The sequence below is a fragment of the Carlito syrichta genome, unplaced genomic scaffold, assembly GCF_000164805.1.
Source record: "Carlito syrichta isolate Samal-C Ts95f unplaced genomic scaffold, Tarsius_syrichta-2.0.1 Scaffold315753, whole genome shotgun sequence".
NCBI lineage: Eukaryota > Metazoa > Chordata > Mammalia > Primates > Tarsiidae > Carlito > Carlito syrichta.
In genome coordinates, this window is record NW_007259849.1 from 456026 (window position 1) to 466213 (window position 10188).

The 10188-nt window shown below is 47.6% G+C and overlaps 1 protein-coding gene across 6 annotated transcripts in view; it reads right to left on the reverse strand.

The window, feature by feature from the left end:
• GRAMD1B (GRAM domain containing 1B) overlaps positions 1-10188 on the reverse strand; it is a 273865-nt gene that overhangs the window by 21495 nt on the left and 242182 nt on the right. For all 6 annotated transcript variants that reach the window (XM_021706540.1, XM_021706542.1, XM_008073198.1 and 3 more), the window contains 4 exons: positions 6333-6417; positions 5668-5771; positions 4489-4584; positions 2965-3045 (listed from right to left, as the gene is read on the reverse strand). In XM_021706540.1, the coding sequence (XP_021562215.1) occupies positions 2965-3045; positions 4489-4584; positions 5668-5771; positions 6333-6417 (366 nt within the window). The remainder of the gene's footprint in view (positions 1-2964; positions 3046-4488; positions 4585-5667; positions 5772-6332; positions 6418-10188) is intronic.

The window sequence follows — 10188 nt, forward strand, 5'->3', positions numbered from 1 at the left end:
TCACCTCAGCCTCCCAAAGGCGCAGGATTACAGGCTGAGCCACCGAGCCCGGCTCCTTCTTTATTCTGAAGTGTTATGTTTGCTTATAGTCTGTAAGTTAGTACCAATGTTTTCTTATTTCACTGGGTGCCCATGTGTCCTCCTTAAAAGCAATATCCTAAGAAAAGTTAGTTTTCGTGAGTTTCAGAGTCTCTGGAGGGAGGCACAGGAATGTCAAAGAACTAAGATCAGAGGTGAAGACCATAAATGAGTCTCAGCTTGAGAGAGGGGAAAACGTGACAGGGACAAGTATGTGGAAAAGAGGGCAAGGACATGAAGAAAAACAGAAGCCACCAATATTTTTTAAAAATCAAACTTCAAGAATGTTTGCATGGGCCGCGCACAGTGGCTCACGCATAGAATTTCAGCACTTTGGGAGGCTGAGGTGAAAGGATTGCCTGAGTCCAGGGGTTCGAGACAAGTCTGGCCAACTTGGCAACAAGACCTTATCTCTAAAATGAATTAAATTAGCTGGGCATGGTGGCACACGTCTGTAGTCTCAGCTACTCAGGAGGCTGAGGTGGAAGGATTGCCTAAGCCCAGCCAGTCAAGGCTGCAGTGGCAATGATTATGCCATGGCACTCCAGCCTAGGCGACAGAATAAGATTCCAACTAAAAAAGTTGAATAAGATTCCAACTAAAAAAGAAATATTTTAGCCGGGTTCGGTGGCTCAGCCTGTAATCCCGCGCTTTGGGAGGCTGAGGTGAGTGGATTGCCTGAGCCCACGGGTTTGAGACCCGCCCGGGCAGCGAGACCTCATCTCTACAATAAATTTTTAAAAAATTAGCTGGGCGTGGTTGCACACGCCTGTAATTCCGGTTACTCGGAAGGCTGAGGCGGAGGGATCGCCGGAGCCCAGCAGGTCGAGGCTGCGGTGGCCGGGAGCGGCCACTGCACTCCAGTCTGGGCGACAGAGTGAGACTCCAACTCAAAAAAAAAAAAAAGAAATGTTTGCACCAATAGACTTCATAAAGTATCAGAGCTCCAAGTGTACAGTTTCAAGGTATGGGTTAAGAAGCAGGCAGCTAGCAGGACACCATGAGCCAGCACTTCGATTGTAAGACTAAAGACAACTGCTTGGAATGGCAGAGTCAGGACCCTGTCTCTGGGTTAGCAAGGCTTGGTGGTGGCAGTTCTCCCAGTGCCTGAGGGAAGCAACTCTTTGCCTTCCCCTAGACTTCCCACTCATATCTTTGGCCCTCGTGTGCAACATTCATACTGCCCAAACACGTCTGCCTCTCTGCCAGCCATGCTCTACCCTGTACCACTCTTCACCTTCTCCCTGCAGCCTTCCCTGGCCAACTCCACCCAGCTCAGCTTGGCTGTCTACAGTCAGGACAAGCAGTTAGCAGACCTTCTTCAGCAGATGGAATTATTACAACTATTTTGTGAGAGCGTTTGCGAAGCATATGAATGGCCCTGTGTCTTATTGAGCAATGATGATAATTGGGAACTGAAAATTCAAATCAGCCAGTGGAGAGTCAAACTTATGACAATTATACTTTTTTGTTGTTTTGTTTTGAGTTGGAGTCTGACATGCAGTGACATAATCACAGCTCACCACAGTCTAGACTTCCTGGGCTCAGGTGATCCTTCCGCCTCAGCCTCCCTAGTTGCTGGGTCTACAGGTACCTGCAATCACATTCAGCTAATTTTTTGATTTTATTTTTATAAAGACAAGGTTTCACTATGCTATCTAGGCTGGTCTTGAACTCCTGGGCTCAAGTAATCCTCCTGCCTTGACCTCCCAAAGTGCTAGGATTACAGATGAGAGCCACCGCGCCAAGCCTATTATTGATAGCTAATAAAGGCAGAGAATCTCAGCTCAAGTAAATTATCAGGATTGTTATCAGGGCAATAGGCTCTCAGATTAGAAGAAATTCTAAGTAATAAATCTATTCAGTTTTTTACACAGTAATTAGCTTGGGTGGAGTCAAGGCGCATACAAGGATACAGTTAAATATATACATATCAATCATATATATATGCAAATAGCTAATCCAGGGGAAAATGTGTATGTGTATATATATAATTTTTTTTCTTATGTCTCTCTCTAGCTTGGAGACAGTTCTGAGTGAGAACTTCATAAATGCAGCGACCATGACACCAACTTCATTTGTGCCTCCTCACAGTGTAATTCAAACACCTGAGTAGTCAATCAGTAGCTGTGTTAACTGTATTTTCTGCATTTTGAATGCTTTGGTATCTGGGATCTTGCTGGCTGGGGAAGGACCCACCAGGGTGAGCTGGTCCCTAGAGAGAGCGTGCTTTTCATAGCAGCTAACCAATCCAAAGCCCATAGGCCCAACCACCTCTTATCGAACTCCAGATCAAGGCAAGGTCAGGCAACTGGAGACAGTCCCTGTACTCTGAAGCCTGCTGATATTATTGGAACCAGTCAATCCCAGACCTGCTTGGGCTGCTTACTCTCTACCTCACCCACTCCTTCCTGCAAAAACCGCAATAAAGGCTCTTGCTCATGCCTTCCCCTCACTCTCTCTGCCTTCTCACCGACCCTGTGATTCCCCGAGTGGCCCTGCTGGGCATGCCATGTCTCCTATCTAGGGCTCTCTAAATTTAAGAACTTCTTCCTTCATGACAGCCATTTCTGTGGCTGCATGTCTTACCATTTCTGATTAAAATAAATCCTGGTATATTTAAAAAGCAGTGGAATGAAAGTGCCTGAAGTCAATGAGTGCCTTACTCTTTACAGCGTTGAGGTACTTTCACGACTCAAGGCAATACCATCAGTGGGAGAATGCATCACTCACTCAAGTCTAGGAGGTCTGCAGTCATGAGGAGATGCGGTACTAGCCAATCCAACAGTAAAAGCAAACTATCTATGGAGCCCACACCAAAGGAGAAAGAACATTCTGGATAGATGTACCTGCTGAGGCTGAAGGATGAAGCTGGGCAGAACTTACCTTTTCAAGGAGAGCATTCTGCCAGAGTCGGAACATCATCATATACGTCCTATCCCGGGCCCCAAACGATGTGAAGAAGTGCTAGAATGGAAGAGAAAATGACAAGAATGTCTGTTAAGACTTACAATCTAATGAATGGAGACACAGTACTCTTTCCTTTAAAAAAAGATACTGACTTCACCCTCAAATACTAATGACTTTCAGTTATTCACTAGTGGCCTGTAAGTCCTCACTGCAACAAACTCCTTCAATTTTTACCCACAATTTCCTCAGTGCTTTTTTCTCCCTGGTTTGAAATCCTCATCTCCATAAAAAATGTTCCTCATGGCTGGGGATGGTGATTCACACCTATAATCCCGCACTTTGAGAGGCTAAGGCAGCAGGATGGCTTGAGACCAGGAGTTTGAGACCAGCCTGGGTTACACACCAAGACCTTGTCTCTAATTTTTTTCTTAAAAAGTCCTTCACCTAAGTCCTGGAACTACATAAGGGGTGAGCTGTGAACCAACCCACCAACCCATTACCCTACCGATCTATTGACCCTTTTCATTCATTCAACAAATTAAATGAATGTTAGTATGTGTTAGGCACAAATCTACATGTCTAGGATTAAAAAAAAGAAGGAAAACCAGCTCATGACATTTACCCATTAGTAGGGAGCTTTCATAAAACGCAAGAAGAAAGCAACAAAAACAGATTTTACTGAACACCTACATGATGCTCTGCAAATGCTATTTCGTTTAAACTACACCAAAAGCCTTAGACAATGAACAAAGCTTTGCTCGTGACTAATAAAGAGTAACAGGCTGGTGGGGCTAGGCAACGTGTATAAACACAGAGCTGGTTATTGTCCGAAGGAGAATTCAAACCAAAGACTCACTGACCCCAAAAGTTTCCTGGTTCTTGCTACTGAACTGCCCAAGTCCAAAGGGAATTACAGACCTTGTCTTCAGCAGAAATCTAGTCCACACCTAGCCTTGAATCTATTAGTCTTTCGGGTCTGAAGAAAAGTCAAAGATCACTGTTTTCTCTTTCATTTTATCCACCATATTTTCTGATACCAACAAGGGAGAATCTGTTTCCTATCAGACTGACTCCTTATTCTTTTGAGGTGTAATCAACTATGCTGATATATAATGACGACTACTGGAGTGCTCTGCAATTTAGTGTTTTGAATATGTCATGTAATTTCAAGACTCAGCTGTCATGTTATTTCAATACCTATTTATAGGTATTGCTGGCTCTATTTTACACTTAAGGAAACTGAGGCTCAGAGACGGACTCAAATTCTGGTGGTCTGGCTCCAAGTCCAGTGTTCTGTCACTCTACCCCCACTCCCACCGCCTGCTCAGCCTCCAACCACTTTGTCCACCCAGGAGGTGGTTCCTGGAATCTGCATTACCTCAATCCTATTAGCCTCCACATTAATGTAATTTAAGGGCAGAAACACAGAAGCGGGGGAGGGGGACAGGATCTGAGGGCGGTGTCAGGGTGGTAGAAAAGCCAGAATTTGACTCCACTTACCTTTTCTGAATCAGTGCAAACTTGGATGGCATTGGGAATGAGGCGAGCTGTTTTTTCTTTCGTCATGGAACAGATGTCTTTCAAACGGACTGTCAGCTGGCATCCGAGGGGACAGAGAATGGATGACAAGTGAGAGGAAACATTAGGGCAATCAGGCAAAGGGTGTTCCGAGGTACCAGTGCAGACAGAGGAAATCAGATTCCTTCACAAATTTTTTTTGAGTTGGAGTCTCACACTGTCGTCTAGGTTGCAGTGCAATGGCACACTCACAGCCACCACAGCCTTGACCTGCTGGGCTTAGGCGATCCTTCCGCCTCAGCCTTCCAAGTAGCTGGAACCACAGGCAAGCACCACCACGCCTGGCTAATTTTTTGATTTATTCTAAAGATGAGGTCTTGCCATATTGCCCAGGCTGGTCTTGAGCCCCTGGACTCAAGGAATCCTCTGGCCTCCACCTCCCAAAGTGCTGGGATTATAAGCGTGAGCCACTGTGCCCAGCCTCTCTTCACATATTTCTAACCCTGTAAGGGCCCATCTTAAAGGTCGCCTAGTTCACCCCTGTATTTTGCAGAGGCTATATAGTGAGCTAGAGACTAAGCCTCATCTATAGCCATGCGTGCAACAATTCTGGGACCAGGTACTTTCTTTCTCATTTCTACACAGCCTGATAAATGTGCAGAGGTTCTGCTATGTGCCACTTACAGAAACCTAACACTGGTGCAGGGTGGGACCATAAAAATCATCTAGTTAACCTTTCTCCATCTTATTCTATGAGATGAGGAAACAGGCAAAGAAAGGAGAAGCCTAAAACCACACACTAATTAGTTGCAGAGCCCAGAAAGTGTGCAAGCCAGGTCTGAGTTCCAAGGCCGGTGCCCGTTCTACTTTACTATGTGTTTCCTTCTGCAGTAACTCATGCTAAATATTCTCCAGCGTTCACCAAGAGCAAATGCTATTAGTCCTCTCTTCCACACCCAAGAGGAAGGAGGGGAAGATACGATAGAGAAGGTCTTTTTATTGGGACTCAGAATAGGGTATCCTTCAAGACTCAGGCACGTGTCCTTGCTAATTAAGCAAAGGCTTAGGAAGAGCATGAAGCGGGCAAAAGGAAGAAAGTGAGGGCAGCTTGCTCAGCCACAGCCACGGAGACAGCCCAAGAAGCAAGCCCCAAGTCTTTACCAGAGTTTCCCAGCGGAAGATGTTGCTGTAGAAGCAGATCCAATTTTCAGAGAGGTAGAGTCGGCCCTGAAGAAGAATGTCTCTTTGGAGTGCACATGAATAATCTGTGTAGGAGGCAGGACAGGGGAGCTCAGAGGCAGAAAGCATTTTCAGCAAACCACTGCCCAGCAGGCATGTCATCCCTCTCACCCACTCTGGGAGAGCCCAACCACCTACTGACTGGGGTACCAGGCACTTGAACTAGAGACCAAGGAAGTCCCTGGCATCTCATGGTTGGGAACATAAATGTGGTACAATATGCAACAGTCTGGAGGCAGAGGAACAAATGTGATAGCAGAGGGGGTCAAGAATGCTAAAGACCAATAAAATTCAACCAATTTCCCTCCGCCCACCCACAACTACGCCAACCCTTTTCACTGCTGGGCCATCTGCAGAGATAAAAGTGCCAATGACTTCTTCCAGGGTGGGCATCTAGAGGATGCCACAAGTCTGGTACTTGGCCCTAAGCCCCAACAGCAGAAGCTAGTGCCCTGGACATCCTCTCTCCCTGTTCCCAGACAGATGTGCTTACTGGTATTGTCTTGCAACCTGGAAGAAGCAACCCGAGTACTATGCTGGGGACTCCCAGGTTTCCTCCCTGCCCCGTCCCAGGTCACCCAGCTCACCAACGATGAGGCGCTCCGTATCTGGAAGTTGCTTAAAGAGCTTTCTGAAGTCTTCATTTCTCTGCTTGTAAGTGGGGCTTAACACCTGCATGACAATGGCCAAGGTTAGCAAGATGCACTCAGGTTCTGTAGGGTTAGGGAGGAAGGTGCTGAAGGAGCCTGTATTAAAAAGGCAAAGATGAGGCTCTTTAATCCCAGTCTACAAAAGGCCAGGTTAGGGAATAGGGCTTAGGTTAGGGAACAGGGCTTGGTCTGAAGAAACATAGTGAGGAGAATCTGCCACTGCAAAACACTTGATAGCCAGAATTCATCAATGAGAAAATACCACACATACTAACAAAGAGTCCACATTATTTCTCAAGAAAGGGGCACTTCCGGGGGTTTCCTGGAACCCATCATGCAGCTACTGCTGTTCTGTCCTCTGCCAGTTAACAGCTCCATCTTGTCAGTGAAGCAGGACCCAAGGTGGCTACCCAACCCCCCAGCAGGGCCCAGGACATAATGGAGCCCAACACATCTCTCAGAAGAAGGTGCAGTCATGACTAACACAGTGAGCACTTGGCTGTGTGGGAAACACATGGTTTAAAAAAAAATCCTAAAACACAGTGCTAAAAGAAAAAATAAAACATAAAACCAGTGCTAGCACAAGCACACAGAGAATTTAAAAACACATCTGGTACACTAGAGGCACACAACTTCCCCTCCCATCCTTCCAAGATTATCTAATCTATCCCATCCAGGACCAACAGGGAAACTAAGAACAGTAAGACGTCACCTCCCAGGGTTCCCACTTGGTCAGAGGCAGAACTCACGATCCCTGGTCCTGTGTGCACCTCTCACCTAGCTTACATGGGTGCCTCAGTGCTGGTTCATATCCATAACGTGCCTTAGCAAATCTTCCTTGGAAATTCCATGAGCTTGAATAGACACGAGTCCTGCCCTTTCGAGCTTACAATCTTGAAATTTAAAAAAGAAAAACAGACACACGCCTGTAGACGAAGGGCACCCCACAGACAATACATAAAAACAAGTGTACACCCAGGGCGAGCTGTGCAGGCAACAGAGACATCTGTACTTCACCCGGCGATGTGCTGACCTAGTTACACAGGGACAGCGCTGCTGTCCCTCAGCCAGGAGTGTGTGTCTGCAGGCAGATTGTCCTGCTGCTGATGGTGACATGTGTCTAGGCCATTTATACTCTCTCTCCCAATTTCCTGAGAGTCTACTGGCATACAGCTGAAGTGAGAAGGCAATGGGCCTTGGACTTTCCATTGCTTGGTTTCTGTAAAGCTGAATGGCCCACAAGGAGGCCGAGGCTCTGCCTGACCATACTCGCAGCATGCACTGCCTACCTGAGCTGTAGCCCAGTGGTCTTTGAGCCAGAGGGAAGAGGGGTGTTTCAGGAAGTTAGAAGAGAAAATGGCATGACTTTAGTTTGGAGAGATTATCCAAGAGAAGGAGGGAGGGAGGGAGGGGAAAATGCTTTATCACTTTGTCCATAGGTGATTTGAATTTTAAATTTTTATTCTTGGCTTATTTACAAAATGAGTTCTGCTGCCACTAGAAGGTGCCCTGTTATGCTGTCACAGAATCCCAAACTCTAAAAAATCACCTGTTATACATTTGAACTAAGTATCAGGGCCACTGGGAGTGAGTATCTGGAAGACACCTGATCCCATAGCTTCTGTGGCTAGAAAAGCAGCTTAGAATACAACATTCCTCTGGCACATATATTAAATTCAAACTGGTACTGAGATATCCAAACTAGATGGCCCCTTGGCCTCCGAGAGGCCACACATCGAAAGCTCTTGCTTGAAAGTCTGAACGTCAATAAATTCTTCCTTATGTCTAACTGACCTTCTAGAGCTGCTCTATAGCTAACGAGGAATGAGCTATTACTATGTACCAATCATACCCATAAGCCCTTTATATGTGTTATTGCATATGACCTCAGGATTGTTTTTATTATCCCATTTTATACCCAGGGAAATTGAGGAACAGAGAGAGGTTAAGCAACTTGGGAGAGTAGAATATGAACCTAGATGATCTGACTCAGAGCTCCAGGTCTGAGTCACTCTTCTATGCGGCCTCTGGATAGTGACTGCTTCTGGTCCTTGTGCCAAGAGGAAATAGTAGGGTTTCCCCACAAGGACACGTTCCCTTGGGAATGGGACACTCATCTGCTCTGGGGCCTCTCACTAGCCTCCCATTCCCAGTAGTGGGTCTTCCTATCTTAAAAGTTCCAGTATCAGACAGAAAAGCAGCCTGCCAGGAGGCTCCAAGCACCCCTCAGGTGAAACTGGACATCAGGCATCCAACCCTTGAAGCCCAGAAGTCCTATTTCCAATTATCTGTCCATAGTGCTCTCTCCCCTTGCCCACTTCTCCCATATCCAGTAACAGCTCAGACATCTACAGAGGAGGAGGTGCAGAGTTGGCCGAAATCTTCAAACCAAGCAGATCCAGAGGGCTGCTCCTCTCTCCTTAGAACTGTGGAGGAGGTAAGGGTAAGTCCAGCCCTGGCCTCTGAAGGCAATCAGTCCTACAGGCTCCTTAACCCAGGCTTGCCAGTCAGGCCTGACTCTAGGAGGTTGTCAGGGTGGATGGCAGGCCAGCACCCCCTCAGCTGGAGTTTGAAGTATAGGGATACGTTAGGTGGGTGTGGAGAGCCTGCCACCATGCACCCTCTTGATGTCGGAGACCACGGGCCTCCCACCCCATCCTTGCTTAAAGCCATTTTCTCCAAAAGTGAAGCATGGACCACCTATTTTAATTTAAAATGTCTAAAGAATTTTGGCTCAAGGATTGTTAAATCTGGGGCCTCCGGATACCAGAGCCAAGTGGGACATGACAGGGGTGCAGCAGAGACATGGGGAAACGGGGTCACAACACTCACGGCCGGGAGTTCCTCAGATCCGTGCCAGCAATGGTGTTCGGCACCTGCAGGTACATCGGTAAACCACTTCCAGTACCACCACAACGACTGGCTTTCCGGTTCCAGCAGGAAGCTCCAGAGGAACCCAGATTCCGTCAAAGATTCCATTGCCCTCTCAAATTTCCCCTCCCAAAGAAGCCCAACTCCTTGAGCTCTGACTCCTGACTGTCCCAACAGGATGGAGACAGTTGGTCTCGGCAGAACTGAACGCAGATGGATGACCTCTGGTTTTTTGGCAGAGGGTCTGTGTGCCGCTGACTGATGTCCTCCCCTCTCCTTCAGCTCTGTTCCCAGCACAAAGCCTCACAAGTGAGAGGCGATGGTCAGCGTGGTTCCTGGGACAAGCTGGCCAGCCAGTTTCCCATGGCTGGGCTCTGCTTTGTCTTCTCAGCTGGTCTTCGAGCTCAGAGTAGCCCAGAAGGGGGTAGGGTCAAGCACCTCTTCCTGGTCAGTGCAGTCACACCCAAGAGTCAAGAAGACACAGACGACACAGCAGGTGCACAGTGGTGGCTGATGGTCTTGAAGGGCAGGTCCTGGATGAACAGGCAAACTTCGCAGGAAGAGGATGACACACTAGACCCACAGGCAGGTCCAGGGTCTAGTTCCACCGGCTACTCAGACGCAGCAGAGTGACTCATAGTTGTCTGAAGCTCCAACGCGGGAATCAAATGCCCAGCTCCCCTGTCCAGGTCTGCCCCACAGAGTGGCATGTTTTATCAACATGCAATCAATCCCCTGGGCGGGCACTGGTCCCTATGACTCACAGCCCTCACCCAGGCAGAGTGGCCAGCACCAGCTGCAGCAACACGGCCTGCTCTCCCCCCAGCCTTACACACACCCCTTTCCTCAGCCCATGCTCCTCTCCCTGACCAGCAAACAACTTCTTTGTTAGAGTCACCCTTGGCAGGAAGGGAGAAGGCAG